Source organism: Hoplias malabaricus, chromosome Y (assembly GCF_029633855.1).
Source record: "Hoplias malabaricus isolate fHopMal1 chromosome Y, fHopMal1.hap1, whole genome shotgun sequence".
NCBI classification, from domain to species: Eukaryota; Metazoa; Chordata; class Actinopteri; order Characiformes; family Erythrinidae; genus Hoplias; species Hoplias malabaricus.
Window position 1 is genome coordinate 77,396,060 of NC_089820.1, and position 18,422 is coordinate 77,414,481.

The 18,422-nt window shown below is 39.5% G+C and overlaps 1 protein-coding gene across 1 annotated transcript; it reads left to right on the plus strand.

Moving 5' to 3' along the window:
• The first annotated feature begins 1,028 nt into the window (after nucleotides 1-1,028).
• LOC136678754 (nectin-4-like) lies at nucleotides 1,029-18,400 on the plus strand. The gene is made up of 11 exons (XM_066656882.1): nucleotides 1,029-1,406; nucleotides 4,871-5,065; nucleotides 5,931-6,098; nucleotides 7,024-7,302; nucleotides 7,839-7,956; nucleotides 11,868-12,019; nucleotides 13,193-13,364; nucleotides 13,473-13,548; nucleotides 15,394-15,456; nucleotides 16,039-16,227; nucleotides 16,491-18,400. The coding sequence occupies exons 1-11, from the start codon at nucleotides 1,361-1,363 to the stop codon at nucleotides 16,746-16,748; spliced, it is 1,716 nt and encodes a 571-aa protein (XP_066512979.1). The 5' UTR covers nucleotides 1,029-1,360; the 3' UTR covers nucleotides 16,749-18,400.
• The last annotated feature ends 22 nt before the right edge of the window (nucleotides 18,401-18,422 follow it).

Here is an 18,422-nt window from a genome sequence, read left to right on the forward strand (position 1 = left end):
ACATTGTGCTCTAGATGAAAATATTTGCGGCACGGTAGTGCCGGTAGTGTCGCAGTCACGCAGCTCCAGGGGCCTGGAGGTTGTGGGTTCGAGTCCTGCTCCAGGTGACTGTCTGTGAGGAGTATGGTGTGTTCTCCCGGTGTCTGTGGGTTTCCTCCTGGTGACTGTCTGTGAGGAGTATGGTGTGTTCTCCCGGTGTCTGTGGGTTTCCTCCGGGTGACTGTCTGTGAGGAGTGTGTTCTCCCTGTGTCCGCGTGGGTTTCCTCCGGGTGCTCCGGTTTCCTCCCACAGTCCAAAAACACACGTTGGTAGGTAGATTGGCGACTCAAAAGTGTCCGTAGGTGTGAGTGTGTGAGTGAATGTGTGTCTGTGTCGCCCTGTGAAGGACTGGCGCCCCCTCCAGGGTGTATTCCCGCCTTGCGCCCAATGATTCCAGGTAGGCTCTGGACCCACCACGACCCTGAACAGGATAAGGGTTACAGACAATGAATGAATGAAAATATTTGCTATATTTGAGCAAAAATGTTTTTGCTCGCTGCTTTAACCAGTGATAGTAATAGGTGTGCTCACTACAGCAGGGGCTATTTGAAAAAAACTCAGCCAGATAATCCCAAAAATTGTGATTATCCAATAGGAATATTCCTTTTTCTATTGGACAATCTTGAGCTTGAGCAAACTTTGAGCTTAAGTTATACGGCTAAAAACAGACATCCTGCTCTGTGGTGTAGCCCTCAGTTATATATGAGTTAGCCATATAACGTAATCCCGAAATTGAATGTTTTTCAACAGGAGTTTCCTAGGATACTTTCCTATAGTAGAGACATAATTTTGGGTTTAAGTTATCTGGCTAATCTGAGAGACCCTGCTATGTGGAATACGCGGCCGGTTGGCTGCACCGGTCAAACGACAATCCGCGGTGTAGCGTTTCAGCGCCAGAGACACCGAAGGAAATCGTGGCGGGGGGGTGGAGCGCGCGGTGCACGCGCACACAGTTACTTTCCCACCTGCAGGCAGGTGAGCACGCGGACGACTCCGAGGCGGTGAAACGGCAAACACCTCGGAACGGTTAAACTCGCTTAACTAAACAGTTGGCCTGGAGTTCCAGGATGTTTCGGGAAATTGTGGGAATCTAGAACCTGCTTTTTATGGAGAACCTGCGCGAGGGGGATTCAGCGGTAGCAATAATCTTTGTTGGACAATTTCAGTCAATTCAAAAGGGGATATGTGTGCTCTGGAGTCTGCCATAGCAAACTAGCTTCGCCTGACGCCACTAAAAACAACGAGACACTGGTTTTTGTTGTTGTTGCTGGTGGTTTTCTGTCTGCCCGAGGAAGTTGGACTTCTGAACCGTTGAGAAAACATGGCTCGTCTGGTCTGGTTTGGTCTGTTACTGACGGCAGTTATAGGTGAGTAACAACAAGTACAATTCAAACACAAGTTAACCTCAGGCTATACTGACTGTACATAGTACAGAGTCCACATCTGCCCGTTGATATAACTATAGAATTATAAACGTATGAAATACGGCAGGTACATACCCAGGACCTGAACAAGGAACGTCCCTGGACGTTCAAAATAGGTCTAAAAGTAGTCTGTCCGTTAAGGACATATTTTAAACGTCGATGGACGTTCAAAATCCATCTTAATAAGTTAGTTAAGTGGTGACCAATCAATAACGTCAGTGGACGTCCACAATGCGTTTTATACAAGTAATTTATTTCGGGACCAATTAATAACGTCAATGGACGTCCAAAATACGTCTAATAGTCGTCTTTTCAATGTCTGTGTTTGGACGTCTTTTCAACTTTCATTTTCAACCTTAAGAGAACGTTGATGAGACGGCAGTTATTACGTTATTTCAAAGTTAAATCAACGGCTAAATGTTTACTGGGTACGCATACACATGTAGAGTACACATTAACGTCTGTGTGGTCTACAGACACCTGAATAATATCCGTCTTCCTTGTGATAGCGCTACACATCAGTTATATTACACTACTCAGTGACAACAATTCAGTTTCTTGACAGATTTCATAACAGGACATCTGATTTCTCTAGCTATTAATTACTAATGTTAAATAGGATAACACTTAAGATTAAATATGTCAAAGTGAGAATATGACAGAGCAGTTAGAGAGGTAACTTAAGCCCAAAAACAAGTTGTAATTTAGGAAAATAGAAGGCACTTTAATACCGAACTATCCTCAGTTTTGGTCTTACGTTTTCAGGCTAACTGTGAAATCCTGCTTTATGTCATAGCCCCAGGTCTAGAATGATATTACAAATAAACTTTATAGGAAAAGAAAAAAAAACCCATCTAACTTTCAACAGAAGTCAAAGTAAAAACACTTTATTTCAAGACATTTTTGAGCATTTCTATTGGTCCATTCATGAAATTTTCATACAATTTGAAGGACAGCTGTTATGTTCAAATGATGTAGTAAAAATAAATAAATAAATAAATAATGATACATGTTTTTTTCCCTTGGACAGTGACGATAAACTGACAGGCATGGTGGTGATCACAACACAGACAGAATGCTCTATGGAACTAATGCATTACAGAAAGAGTCCAGACTTGTCTGGGACTTCCTTTGAAAATTCAGATGCTTTTCCTTTTTCTTTAGAGGTTCCCTATTACACGTAGCAGGTTTATGTCTTTATGACAGTGACTCTGAGTGTCTGTGATTTGCTGAGGGCTAATTGTCAGGAAAATGCCACTCAGAAGAACGCTGTCTATGTTGTTTCCGCTTTGTATCATTGGAAAACCTAAAAAGCAGATTTCCATAAATTTAAGGTTAGGTCTGAGTGTGTGTATGTGATTGTGTGTGTGTGTGAGTGAGGGTGAGGGAGCAGGAAATGCGTAAGAAGCAGAGTGACATTCCTGCAAGGGACGCCACGAGTGACTGTGGTAAAAGAGTGAATGATTAATATTGTAATACTTTACTTATGAAACACCTGCTTCTCCTCTCAGATGTTTTTGAGTTTAGTGTATGTGCGTGTGCGTGTGTATTGGGTGTGTGTGTGTGTGTATGTTTGTGTTGGGTGTGCAGGTCACACTTCCAGTGTATATTTGTGCTCACCTGCATTGTTCTGGAAACACTGAGGCATCAGATGACAAACATGTTTGTGTTTGAGAGGCGTCTGAGTTTTTGAGTTTCTGTGTGACAGGTGGGATCCTTAGGTAAATAACAATATGAAAGGAAATGCCAGTGTGACAGCCACAACACACACACACACACACACAGATAAGAAGATGAAGAATGAGAAGCACACACACAGAAAGAGGAGGAGAAGAAGAAGAAGAAGAAAAATGAGAGGCAACAAAAAGCTCTTTTTGTCTTGTCCAGTAAGTGAAAGCTGAGTAGTATGAGAGGAAGTCAGACTTTAATAGTTTTAGCCCATTCAGTTTACTAAGTGCACTGAAGAAAGCCCTGTATCGGAAGAATGTGATTTAAGTGAATTGAACAGGGGCGTCTGTATGGTTTATTGTCGCATTTAATATATCTAACACGATGAAAGCATGTGAGGAGGGTGGAGTTAATGTAGGTGAGGCGGTTCGAGTAAAGCTTGTGGCAGCCAGATTAAAAATCTCTACAAGACAGCTTTGGCTCCCAAGCTACAATTTGTTCACATCTGGGGACATTTCATAACTTCAGAAACATGACAGAAAACATTCCAGTCATGAGTCAAGTGGAAGTCTGTCAGGGAAAACGTTTATATGTTTCAAGTCAAAAGTTTGCATTTCAGTTGAGCGTTGGGCTTCTGCAGTCAACGCAACTGACAAACATTAAATGTCAATAGTCACCCAAGCCTTTGCATAAATACGTCCACAAAACATTCCTCAAACCTCTTAAATCATGCCCAGGTCTTCATTAAGATCCCAATATTCCTTTTTATTGGTACCTTTTGTTCTTTATGCCATTGGCCCACCACAAATATTGCAGTGTGTTTCTCTCAGACAAAAAAAAAAAATTGGACTCAACCGATGAAGAGATTCAAATCGTGTTCAGTGTGTGGGAATGTCCTCGTAAGTGTGGGATTGCCCGTTATTCATGTTTTGTACTTTGTGTGTGTCCGTCAGGTTTCTGTATGTCCAGTGTAATTAATCATGATAGAAGGAGTTGAACATTAACCCAAAGTCTGGTTATTCACCTCAAAACAAATCACACACACTATTCTCACGGCACCATTCACAATACTACAGCTACAAACATACACTCACACTTACACTCAGTAACTCAGTTTCGATTCCCCACCTTTTTCTCACAGCTGCACAACTGTTCCTCTGTTCTTCTGCTATGTTGTGTGTACTGTGATGTTTGGTCACCCTTTATTTAATTTCCAATCAAAATGGCCTTTAAGGACAAGTTATTTACCCTTTATTTAATTTCCAATCAAAATGGCCTTTAAGGACAAGTTATTTATTTTCCAAGAAAGTTATTCATTACTAAATAAGGGCAAAGCCGAAGGAAAATTGGTAAGAGTTTCCCGAACTGGGTTTAAAATTAATTATAAGATGAGAAAATGGGATTCCTAATGGCCCTGGTAGACCACCAAGCTTTTCAGAAGACATTCCTGACATAAACAAACAAACAAACAACAGTATACACCCCAGAGCCAAGACCTCGAGATTACATATTAAGCTTTCAGTAAAAATATGGATCGTGAGAAGCAGAAAATCCAACTAGCTGAGATTTTAGGAAATATTCATGCAGGTTTCTTTTACAAAATGGTGTCTTACAAAATTAAGACCAGACCAGATGTTGAGCACTGGTACAAAACAGCAAAACATCTAAGATTACCGTCTACTATTGTTTTCAGATTTTCTGATGAAAAAGCGCTAATAATAATCTTCTCTCCCTGACAGTGAGTGTGTGTGGGGAGTCTGTGCAGCCCGTCCAGTCTTTGATCTTGCGTGCATTTGCTGATGAGGAGACACAGCTACCCTGTGAGTTCAGCATTCAGGATGACAGCAGAGTGGTGCAGGTGACCTGGTCCAGAGAGAGAACCGATGGAGTTAAAGAGCTAATCATCACTAAACACATGACTGAAGGACTTCAAGGTACATACAGAAATAAACACACACACAAGCATGGGTGTAGTTTCCCTCTGAAACCTCTAAATCCTGTTTATGCTGTTCTCATTATAAAGCTATGACACTACACTCCCCAATCTTCTCTGAAATGTGCTGATAACGTGTCCTTATCAATTAAGACTAATTATCCGTAATACTTTTATCAGGAACATGTCTTCCAAATATTGGGAAATGTCTTTAAAGGAACACTTAGTAATATTTTTACATAAACAGTCCAGCTTCAAAATCATTGTGATGCTTCACTGACCTGTAATTGGGAGCATAGGGCCTCTGTTGTCACTACTGTGGGCTCAGCACTGCAGAAACTGCACTATGTAATTTGTTGGGGAGTGTAGGAAACAACCACACCCAACCCTTTCCCACTGATTTTATATATGTGTGTGTGTGTAAACCGAGTGTTATTTGTTATTTTAAGTGAGTTTTTTTCTTTGATGTCATTATGATTCTTTAGGAAAGGATTTAATAATATGGAGGAATGTTGTCCTAGTCCCAGTTCAGTTTGATACATTTTGGTGTTTTAGAATTAAATTATATATGAGTACAACTACTTAATGCTGAAATGTGGACAATAAAATTTATTCAATAGAATACAATAAAATTAATAGGATTTTAGTAAAACTGAATGTAACTTCTTTGATCTTGCGTCAGATATAAAAGAGAAACACAGGTAAACCATCCATAAAACACAAAGAAAGGATACCCAATGAATGCTATGAAACAAAGGATCTCTTGTAGAGATTCCTTTTGGCAGAAAGTGCTGTAAAACAGAACCCTTCCTCTCTAAATATGTGTGTGTATGTGTCTATGTGTGTGTGTGTGTGTATGTGTGTAGAGTTTCCAGGTTTCAGTAACCGTGTCCACTTCAAGAGTACTGACCCTTTTAAAGACTCAACACTGGTGATTGTGAACACGAAGGAATCGGACAACGCCACATACACATGCCACATAACTACCTTTCCATCAGGAAACTTTGAGAAACAAATCACGCTCACTGTCTGGAGTAAGATCTCTCTCTCTCTCTCTCTCTCTCTCTCTCTCAATTATGATATAAAAGACAGTTGTTTTCTGTAAAGTAAGATCGAGGACTAATAATATAACCAAGAGAATCTGGCTTTAATTTTGAAAACTGAAGGTAGCGTGCCAAACTGTAATTAATGATGGTTATCATCAACAATGCGCATTGTTTGTTACCTCTGATTGGTCTATTTATGTTATTGAAACAAGATATTAAAAAAGAAAATGTTCTTAATTATATATAAATAAAATTGCAGCTCTTGTCATGAACAGTATTTGATACAGTATTTAGAGTTCAGAATGTATGACCTCACAGGATGAAGCTAAAACTTAACAATGAGAGGATAATGTTTTGATACCATTAATATCACGATGTTTACTATACTTACCTAGATCTAATCGTTCTGAAAATATTACATCATTGTACAGATTTGCAGAATTTGACGATGACGTCTGTGATAAAAGCAAGATGAAACGTGCTTGATCACATGGACTAAACACTGACATATCCCTATTTAGTGAATACTTAGTTTAGTATGGGAAAATAGCTACACAAATCAGTCAAAATATGTTGTGTTTACTTTAGTTTTCACTGTAGGTGCCAAGGCTAATGTCGAAAACATAATAGCCAGTTAGAACTCTATACCTGAATATAAACAACATCAGTTACATATTATAGAATTGTAATTATTATATAATACAGCTGCAATATTATATAATTTGATATACCTGAAAATTAGATATGTTTATTTATATATAATTCAATGAACTCGTTTTGTACACAAGTGTCTGATACCATGTAAACAAGTGTACTTTAAATTTCCTAGTAACTCTGCATGGTTTGGGGCAAGTGTGTGATTTAGCCATGTAGTGTATGTAATCTTCCTCATTCTGTGTTTACTCTTCTCCAGGGATGCCTATTGCCATGCTCGAACCTGTAATTCTGGAGGAAGGTCAAACATTTCGTGTAGGGGCTACATGCCGTGCGGTTGGTCTGCCTCGGCCCCACCTCTCCTGGGACACAGACATTCCTGGCCAGTCACAGAACAAAATCTCAGAGGATAAAGTCATCACATCCTACTACTCCTTGCATCCTTTACGGAGCCTGAATGGCCGGCGGCTGGACTGTTTGGTGTGGCACCCTGCTCTAGAACGCCCCCAAAGGCACAGCAACACACTGGTAGTGCACTGTGAGTCCACTTGATCAGTCAATAGATAGCTGTTTGACTTGGCAATATTGATGTGACTCTTAAGCACTGTTGGAAATGAACTAGTGTAAATCTAAGATGTTGATCCAGTATGCATCTGAAGTCGGTGTAGGCTGCCAGTAATAATTCCAGTGATTTTAATCCAGTATGTACAGCACTGTAGGTGTTTTCAAGTGTACTTTCACATTACACGACAGAAGAGATGCAAATCTGTATGTTTTCACAAAGTGAAACTGAAACCTTTGATTTTTTCCAGTTAAAAAAAGATAAACTTTTCAAATAACATCAGTGCCATTTTAATGCTTCTTCAGTAGAAGATGTGCATCCAGTTTACAGCCTACATACTTTTTCACGCACAGATATGGATCACTTAGAAACACAAATCTGGGCCATTGTGGTAGAAAGGTGTAACCTGAGAAAACAGTATTGGAAAACAAAGATGGGAATGCAAATGTAGCCTGTAAATTCCAGTATGTTTTTATAACATCGTGTGTGTGTGTGTGTGTGTGTGTGTTTAGTTCCTCCTGATCCTGTGGTTGTTGGGTATGATCAGACTTGGCTGGTTAATCGGATAGGAGCAGAACTCAAATGTGAGAGTGGAGGGAATCCCCAACCACAAAACTTCACCTGGACCAGGTACTGTCTGCCTGTCTGTCTTTGTATCTGCCAAAATGTTTGTCTGTGTGTGTGAATCTCTATATGTCTACTTTCCCATGTGCAATTCTCCACAAACGTGTTAAAGAATGAACAACATATTTGTAGATAAATGACTAGGCTGATTGGGTCACCTGTGCAACATAACATTGCCATTGATACCATAACGATATTATAGTTACTGACCCAGAGCATGGCCTTATTTATTTAATCTGAAACCAAGGTATAAATAGGAAAAACATAGTTCACTGTTGGTTTTTAGCCCCCTTCAGATTGAGCTGTTCATCTCTTACTCTTCAGCTACTAAAAGGAGTAAAATCTGTCAACAGTTTCGAGTCTGTTCAACTTATGATTCACCTTATTACTAACTGGAGTAATAGTAAAAATAAGAAGCTTACTAATGAAAACAATAAACCACCAGCTACAGGTGCATGGCCCACTAAATGTAGCATAGCATTATACAAGTGATTATTCTGATATTATAGCAAATTGAGAATATATGATACTTATCTATACTATTATGATATTTGTAATTAGGGATCTGGCGGCACGGTGGCGCAGCAAGTAGTGTCACAGTCACACAGCTCCAGGAACCTCCGGGTGACTGTCTGTGAGGAGTGTGGTGTGTTCTCTCGGTGTCCGCGTGGGTTTCCTCCGGGTGCTCCGGTTTCCTCCCACAGTCCAAAAACACACGTTGGTAGGTGGATTGGCGACTCAAAAGTGTCCGTAGGTGTGAGTGAATGTGTGTGTGTTGCCCTGTGAAGGACTGGCGCCCCCTCCAGGGTGTATTCCCGCCTTGCGCCCAATGATACCAGGTAGGCTCTGGACCCACCGTGACCCTGAACTGGATAAGCGGTTGCAGATAATGAATGAATGAATAATTAGGGATCACTGAGATAGACTTGGACTTATACTGAGTTACCCCATCAGTTACTGTTAAAGTGATAGTTTGGCTGAAAAGCAAATAAACAAATGTTCTCAATATTTCCTAAGTCTGTTCATATAGAATTGAGGGCCAGTGGAAACTAATACCCAACCAGTAAACAACAGTTACCTCTACCCTCCACATTGTAGCCTTTTTGTTTCAAACACTCATACCAAACATTCCAAATTCAACTATATATTACATTATATCACTTTTTGCACTCCTCAGTTCTCCTCTGTAATTGACCTCATACAACCGTTTAATTCCAGCGTACTCTTATTCTAATGCTTAAAGAATCCATGACACTGCAGAAATCTCTGCATAATCAGGAGTAAACGCACACTGTAATGACCTCACCCTTGCACTCTCACTTTACCTCACACATGATCGCACTACATGCACACAAAAGGCATTAAACTCCAGAAGCCGTGCTTATTCAAATGCTCTTTTGAGGGTAAAATAAAAGCCACAGTGTAATGTTACAACTTGCGAGTGAAGACTCAGCAGGAGATGGTTTCACACAAGCTGTTGAGGGGGGGGGGGCAAGAGAGAGTGAGAAAAGAGGAGCGAGAGCAAAGAAGAGAGGGAGGAGCACAGGGGGAGACACTTCCTAAGCTTTAAATGACCACACTGCACCGTAAATATTGTTTTAATGGAAGCCTAAAAAGACAGGGTTTTACTTTGATTAGAGACACTCTGCAGGAGGGTATCGGCACAGACGCTTCTGTAATTACAGTAGCAATCTTTCATCTCCTGGGATAGACATTATTACAGCACGCTGATGTGGCACTTGGCTGTGCTGTGTCATGCTTGGGCACTATTCCACAGAGAAAAATAGAGGTCTAGCCTTCTGTTCCAGCAGTGTTGAACTCTTCGATAATGCTTTGATAAAGTATATATATATATAAACAAGTATTTATATGGCAGTATATACAAATACAAAAATCTGCTCAGAATAAAATTTTGTTCTAATGACAAATACAAAGCTTTGTTCTATGTTTTGACCTAAGCACAGAATGCTCATATGTTTGGTTAAAGATGGTGGAATATGAGAACCTTTGGTCTTATGCTTGCCCTGGCAACATGACCCCTTTCACTAGAACAGTGGGGTCTTGCTGGTGTGTGTGTGTGTGTGTGTGTGTGCGCACGCACCGAGTATCGGGGTGTGTCCTGCTAAGTGCAGTGTGTGTTTGTGGTGGTTTTTAGGGTTTGAAGACAATCCTCCTGTTCTCAAACTCTCTGCGTTACTCACAGATCGTCACTACAAAGCTGCTGGGCAGACCAAAGGGTAAAAAACACTGGGGAGATATTAGAAGTGAAGTCATTCATTAGCTCAGAGATCTCCTGGCTCCAGGGAAAAGAGGTGCCTCAAAGACAAATTAGTATGTGTTCTTCTATAGTATGGTATGGAGGAAGTGAGTTAATCGTTTATATAATCAGAATCAGGCCTCTTTTGGCAAATGTACATATGACTTATACATTATTTTAGCACAACAGTGATACATAGGTTCAGTTTGGATACTGATATAAACATAGTTTATTGGTGTAAAGATGTGGCCGGTCCACTATCAATATTTGGTGTTATACTCAGTTGCTCCAAACTGGAAAAAATAGAATTTCAAAACAAATTACATTTAAAATGATATAAATATTTTAATTTTATGTTCTTATTTAAGGAGGTGCATGACTACTTTTAAAACTTATTAATGTTCAGTAATTGTTGCATGTTGTAATGTACACTTCATTTATTCACAATGCATCATATAAGGCATACATATCTTATACTGAAAAAGGAAACATTGTATCAGTTGATATCCTGAGTGTAGTTAAATGTGCTTGGTACATCCCCCAACAATATTTTCAATAGTTTTTGCCCTTGTTAGCTTCAGAAGTGCCAAACTAAAGAAGCAAACCTGAGACCCCAATCAGATTAATGGATAGACAGATACTTTACTGATCCCAAAGGAAATTTAGCAAGAAAACGTTACAAACAAATCAGTTACTGGAAAGGCTGCCACCCACAGCGGCGTCGGAAGTCTGAGCGATTACGTTTGTGGCATTTGTTTAAACCATGTCAATTTGATTTACTTTTTTCACCACCGTTTACTTTATAGTGATTTTATTGTTCCACTGGGCCAGTTTCCCAGACCCAGATTAAGACTAAGCTTAGACTGAAAATAATTCTCAAGGATTAATCACCATTAACTCTGCAATTTAGTCCAAGACTAGACTTAATCCATGTCTGAGAAAGCAGCTCTGCAGGGTTTAATGGATAATTAAATATAAATGGCTTGAAACTAAAGGAGACTAAAAGCTTCACGTTCATATTTAACTGAAGCTATAATATTTTAATAATGATTCATATAGGAATGTTAAAAATGTGTTAAACCTTATTTATTCTTTTGTTTTATATCATGACTTCCTGTGAGTAATAACTACAACACACATAAATATGTGCTCTTAGTTGGGTTTGTTTTTTTTCTAATCATGTAATTTAATATTAATAACAGTATTTTATTTAATCATGTAAAATAACATTTTTAATAATGTATAATATAAACATATTGGAGTTGTAAATAAACATAAAGAATATTTTGGTTTGTATGTGAAATGAAATTATGTCACAGTTGTAACATGACTGGGATTAACGTTATTTCTGTAGCTAGCTCTGGGCACCACACATTTCATTATTTTTTTTAATGTATTGATTATTTCAGAGATCTACTGATACGACTCTAAGCACATGAGGTGGTATGAATAAAAATAAGCATCTCACCTTCAACTGTTCGTCATGGAGGAAATGAGCTAATCATTTATATACATGGTGTCAGGCAGCTAGAGGTTGTCAGAAAACAAATACTTTTTCACATATGCAGTATAAGAGTGTGATCCGTCAAACTATCATTATAATAAATAATAAACATTAAGGCCAGCATGTTTTTTGTTGTTGTTGTTTTGCGGTGTGTAGAAAGGGCAGCAGTTTGCCTGAAGGTGTGACAGTGGAAGGCCACCGGCTCATTTTTAATCACCCACTGAATAAGACGGATGAGGGTGTGTACGAATGTGAAGCCAGAAACAGCATGGGGGCGGTGCGAGCGGAAGTTAACGTAGCAATTCCAGGTAACAGCCTCTCTGTGTGAAGAACGAAAAAGCTTTTATTTTAACCTTGTATTCTGTAATGACATCCTATAAATTGTTGTTTTTTGCAAATTCAGGTCAATTCTGGATTCAATTTGTTTTGTGATATCACAAAAATTAAAAAGATGTATAAATGACTTATAGCAGCTTAGCTTTACCTGTTATAAGACAAGATAATACATTGAGGAGTGTTTCAGCCTAGACTACTTTTTAAATGAGGCACAATACAGGGTAACCAAACAGAAAATTCCATTTACATGCGTCAGTCTAAAAGGCTCAGTGACAAAAATAACTTTACAAACACACAAGCGTTGTGATGCTTCTTCCTTATATTTTATTTATATTATCGGATGAGTTCTGTAATAAAATGACCCAGAGTGTGTGTGTGCGTTTATTGCTTGATATAAAAGTGACAGAAAAAAAAATGGAAGAACCACAAGGACTGATAATGCTTTTAATAATCATACTTTATCACTGCCTGATAATGGAAAGAAATCGATGATCCTTTTATCTCAAGCTCCTCTTTCAGCTTTAAGAATTTGGTCCACACTAAATGTGATGCTATTGTACTACTATAGACTATTACTTTCTTTGGAACAATAGCCGTATTATGAATACTCAAGGAGAGTAAACAAAAAGAAATACAATTATGAGTCAGTCCTGGTATATTATTACAGACAGAGTGCATTTTCTTTTTCCACTGGCAACAGACACCTTGCTCTTCATCTTAAGTGCTTTCTCTTTGTTCATTTAAGGGCTTTATTGTATTGATATAACTTGCCCTTAAAGGGCCCATATAGTGGAAAATGAACTTTCAGTGCTTTTTTTTTATTTAAAAGTTGTAACTCTGTTAACGTATCAGGGTGCTAAGTAATCCCCAATCCACACAATTCTTATAGAGAACCAGCCTATTAAGGAATTAGGGTTTTTTTATGTCACACTTAATATATTTCTATATATACACACAACACCGTGAAATTGTACATGGATTCTTCAATCTGTGTAGTATTCCCCAAATGAATGTTTTAAATCATCTTTTCTCTGTTTAAATTGCAAGCAGTGGGTCAGTTTCAGTGGCCAGATTGAATTGTACTGCCCCCTAGTGGTAGACAAATGCATTTTAACACTTCTTTCCTTTCACCTTTATATTTAAAGTTGCCTCTGAAACTGCTAAGTACATGAACCCATCCTCCCCCAAGCTCCTAATGATCATAGTTGGGGGAGTGGCTGGTGGCGTGGTGGTCATCATGGTGTTTATTATCCTTCTGGTTAATCGCCACCATAGACGCAGGAACAGAAAACTCAAGAAGGAGCTCAGTGAAAGAAAGTGAGTCTCCCAACAATCATCAACACATCTATAGTCATCATAATACTAATACTTTAATCATTTACATTTTTATAAACACACTTCTCTTTTATTTTCTGTTTGTTTCAGAGAGGAGATAAATAATCTCTCAAGACAAGCCTCCATGAGAAGACTCAACTCTTTTAGCAGTGACCCCAGGGTGCAGGTACTACTTGACTAACTTTTATTTAAAATGGATTTTCAGGTTTAAATGGTCTGCTTAAATTGTTTAAGGACATTACCTCAAATAATGTCTGGTTTTATGGAGGCACAGTCACAAAAATGCCATCACTGAGGTGGTATCTTCAAGGGTGTTCTTTCAAGTCAAGACAGGGAAGACGACTGTCTGTGAGGAGTTGGTGTGCTCTCCCTGTGTCCGCGTGGGTTTCCTCCGGGTGACTGTCTGTGAGGAGTGTGCTGTGTTCTCCCTGTGTCCGCGTGGGTTTCCTCCGGGTGACTGTCTGTGAGGAGTGTGCTGTGTTCTCCCTGTGTCCGCGTGGGTTTCCTCTGGGTGACTGTCTGTGAGGAGTGTGGTGTGTTCTCCCTGTGTCTGTGTGGGTTTCCTCCGGGTGACTGTCTGTGAGGAGTCTGCTGTGTTCTCCCTGTGTCCGCGTGGGTTTTCTCCGGGTGACTGTCTGTGAGGAGTGTGGTGTGTTCTCCCTGTGTCTGTGTGGGTTTCCTCCGGGTGCTCCGGTTTCCTCCCACAGTCCAAAAACACACGTTGGTAGGTGGATTGGCGACTCAAAAGTGTCCGTAGGTGTGAGTGATTTTATGAAAAAGGTGAAAAAGGTAATCCTTCTAAAGTTAAGGCACATCACTGAAACTTACTCCAACAGCAACTTTTTCCCCCGTCACAATGTATAGTCCATAACTAAAGAGGATTTTTCACCTTTGAGCCCTCAAATATATCATTTGTAGTTGTTTTCTAAACTATTTTCAGAAGCCCATTCTTTGTTGAACTGTAGCTGTCGGGTATTATTCCAAGCACCAATGGAACACTGACAAATGGTGTTAGATTACAAAACAAGTTCAAACACTGGCAAACAAAGTTTGTATTGTCTGCAACCATGAAACATTTGTCTGTAGAACCTGACATCACACTGAGAAAGGTCTACTCTTAGTCAACAGTTTATTGTTTATACCTGCCAAATAAGTGCCCTTTGTAGGTTGCATCCCATCCCTTGCTCTCAAATATCTTAATCCCACCTCTAACTCAACCATCAATGGAAAGTTACCCAGTAGGACCTCTGCTGACCAGATATTTCATTGGCTGAGTAGCCTTAAAGAACACTCAAGTAAAATATTAATACTTTGATAAAACAATGACCGAGCTAAAAGTAAAAAAAATACATTGATTACGCAGCATCTCAAAAAACAACTTAGGAACTGAGTGATCCCAGTAACAAGGAATGTCCCTGGACGTTCAAAACAGGTCTAAAAGTAGTCTGTCCGTCAAGGACATATTTTAAACATCAATGGACGTCCAAAATCCATTTTAATAAGTTAGTTAAGTGGTGACCAATCGATAACGTCAGTGGACGTCCAAAATGAGTTTTATACAAGTAATTTATTTCGGGACGTCTGTGTTTGGACGTCTTTTCAACTTTCATTTTCAACCTTAAGAGAACGTTGATTAGACAGCAGTCATTACGTTATTTCAACGTTGAATCAACGGCTAAATGTTTACTGGGATTGCTCCGGTAGTAGTCTCTCACTGCATCCTTCCAGATATATTTAATAAACTGCCTGGCCTCAGCACAAGGGCAACTTTCTCAGTTCTCAGGGACCTCCAGGAACTATTTTCTTCACCCGCAGTCTGTATGTAAAATGCTGAATATCTGGCTTAGAAAGGTCACGGCCCTAAAATAAAAATGTGGATGGACTAGTTTTCAAAAAGGTGTTGACACCTTTTTATCACAAATGGTATGTAAATGTCATAAATGCTTGAACTTCTTTTTGACTGACTGTTCAAACTTTTACTCCAATGTGTGCTTATCTCTTCTTTTCTCAGACGGAGGAATGTGCCCTTATCAGACTGGACAGTGCCTTAAAAAACAGCTTCCTATCTCTAGAGGTGCCCATCCACTCATTGTTTCATCTATTGTCTGTATTTTATAATGGTTATATTTTGTAGTTATTTTACATGCAGTTTATATTAAATAGGTAGAATACCTTTAAAGGAAAACTAGGTAAAATTTTATATCTTTGCTCCTGGGCTCCCCCTACAGTTGTAGAGTGTAATTCACTTTTACAGCCCTGTCCTGAAATCGAGGGATAGGCATATGTCTGCTAACCTCCTCCAGAAATTAGACAGTGCAGATTCTGCAGTGCTGAGCCCAGAGTAGCAATGACATAGGCTCAGTTCTCACTATTACAGGTCAGTGAAGCTTCACAGTGGTTTTGAAGCTGTACCTTTTAAAGGTAGAAATACTACCTAGTGTTCCTTTAATCTTTAATAAGGCTTATCATACACACATCTCATTTACTCAAATGGTTATCTAAATAAATGCCCATTGAAAAGTGGTTCTATCATGATGTCTCTCTATAGAACCTTTATATTTAAGTGTAGTATGTTAATGTAATTTGCGGATGCTATAAGAACTCACTGGATGATCACTGGATAATTCCTAATGTGCCAGTGGCCTCTTTCCTCCAGGGGAACTCCACACTCTGTACCCAGAGAGATGGATTCAGAGAAGGCGAATACGACAGCCTTGGCCGTCCTGCCATCTACCCGGCTTGCCGCTCAGATCGAGGGAGTGGGAGGAAGAAAGAGACGGAGGCAGAAAGAGAGGAGCGCAGGCGCAGAGTGGAGTCCTACGTAACAAACAGCACTGTGGCTCTAGTGAGGCTTTTCTTTTAAAACCTACTAAAAGGACATTTAAAGGATATTGCATTTAAATATTTGTGAAAGTACTAAATCAAATAAAGCTGAAAGCCACATATTTATCCCACTTTTTGCAAAGGCAGCATCCAAATAATTCATATTTTCTATTACAAATATAAGACTTTCAGCTCTGTCATGAAACAACAACACAGCGGAAAAAAGACTTCTGCAATTAACTCTTTTTCTGTTTCTTTTCTCTTTTTTGTCCTTTACTCCCTCAGGATTCAGATTCGCTTCACAAAGACCAGAGCCCCCCATCACTGTCTGTTTGTTCAGGGCCTCTGAGAGAAGGAGGAATGGAGAAAGAAGGATGGGGACAGAGAGAGGGAGTGACCGAGGGAGAGGAGGGTGACTGCACTTCCGACTCCTATCAGATATCAGAGGCGCTCACAAACCACTTCCATTACAGTAATGGCTTCCTCAGGCCAAAGCCTCATCCCAATGCTATAATATTACACCCAAGAGGTCAAATCATCTGAGTGTTATCAGCTTACTGTGACTGTGGGCCACAGGGCTGAAGAAGAGGACATTCTTCTACATGGCATCTCACTTCTGCGATCTTTTTTTGACCTGCTTTTAGCCTCCAGGATCTCCAGGAGTGAACAGAGATGTTATTAGGTTCGCTGGCTTTCTGCTGCACCAAGGCATCTTTGGAAATGCCCAACATTTCTTCTACATTCCGTGAGGCAAAACGAATGCCTGTTAAAACCCATTCAGAAGGGAACAATAATGTAATGTGTTTTTTGTACCCAGTGGTCTCAACCAGCCCTTGCCGTTTAGACAACTTATACTGGGCAGCTGCTGTACAAGATATACCTCATAGTCTGTTCTAGGCATCGCTGAAGTGCCTCCCACAGGCAAATGAGGGAAAAACAACTGCAAGAAGGAAAAATACTAGCATCAACACACATTTAAATACGAAAATGCTACATTTATACAGGCACCGACTGACTCCAAAGCCAATAAATTCTATCAGTACATTACCAGGCTACTTTGTCAAGATTTTATGACACTGGAAAAATTACATGGCGCACATGGCCCACAGTTTGCAGACATTGTTACTGCTGAAATCCTGCACATCAACATGGTTTTTCCTCCTTTATTGTAGCAATGCCTCTACCCTTCAGGAACACTTTAGATGCTGGAATATGTCTGTGAAGATTTGACTGTATCCAGCAACAAAAAAAATGTTGAGGTCAAGTGGTGCTACTGGAAGATGTGTTCTGGATCACAAGTGCCACTCCAACTCATCCCAAGGTTATTGGATGCTGCTGTCACTCAAGAAAAAGGGATTTACACCACTCTAGCTGATCCCTGTCCTACAGACTCATGTGCAGCTGATCACTGCTCATCTGTGGAGATCCACAGTTGAACGTCTGTGAAACCTTAAAACAAATGGTGTAAATATAGTTTACAATTTTCTGTGTTAATATTTTCTTTATCCAATTCTACTGTGGAGCCACAGGACAGACATCTGGCAGTCTGACCCTAAATAGAGAGATAAGAGACCCTAAAGCAAAACGCCAGCACCACAGAGCGATCCTTAAACATCATCTAGTTGAGTTCATTGGAGTTTGTTCAGGTGCTTGGTCAAAAGCTTTTAAACCACACAATGTCAACAGAGAGCACAGGCAGCCCTGGCTGAGGAATGTCCAGCTGTTACAGTGGTGCAATTTTGGGTCGTCTCATGGCAAAACTCTTGTGATACTGTGAATATCGTTTGTCTTGTTGATTTCCTGTTTTCTCATTCCTTTTTTAAAATGTGTACTCCTTATAAAACTTATAATTAGAAATAACTACTAGAAAATTCTCCCAGGCATTTATGGAAAAGCTAAATATTCCACCACTTTTTGTATCATTTTCCTCCATAATTCTTTTATTTCCAGTGCAACTAAGTCACTGCCTGTACCTTCCCTACTTTGGGGAATTAGTTTGCACTACACTGCTGAGTGTAGAAACTTTAATAGTTGATTTTTATTATTTTTGTTATCATGTTAGTTCCATTTGGTTGTGATCAATGTGTTGATGTAAATATGAGTAAATGACCATAAGATGAAAGCATAAAGAGAAATGTTTTTTTTTTCATTTTTTTTGTATATTTCTGTACATTTTGTAACGACACTGGAACAGAATTTGTCAACATTTTTGTTTAT

What these genes read in the sequence shown, in the direction of transcription:
- LOC136678754 (XM_066656882.1), top strand. Translation starts at nt 1,361, where the DNA reads ATGGCTCGTCTGGTCTGGTTTGGTCTGTTACTGACGGCAGTTATAG. An exon ending in CATGACTGAAGGACTTCAAG is followed by an intron (nt 5,066 to 5,930) that starts GTACATACAGAA and finishes GTATGTGTGTAG; the next exon opens with AGTTTCCAGGTTTCAGTAAC. An exon ending in CAAACAGCACTGTGGCTCTA is followed by an intron (nt 16,228 to 16,490) that starts GTGAGGCTTTTC and finishes TTACTCCCTCAG; the next exon opens with GATTCAGATTCGCTTCACAA.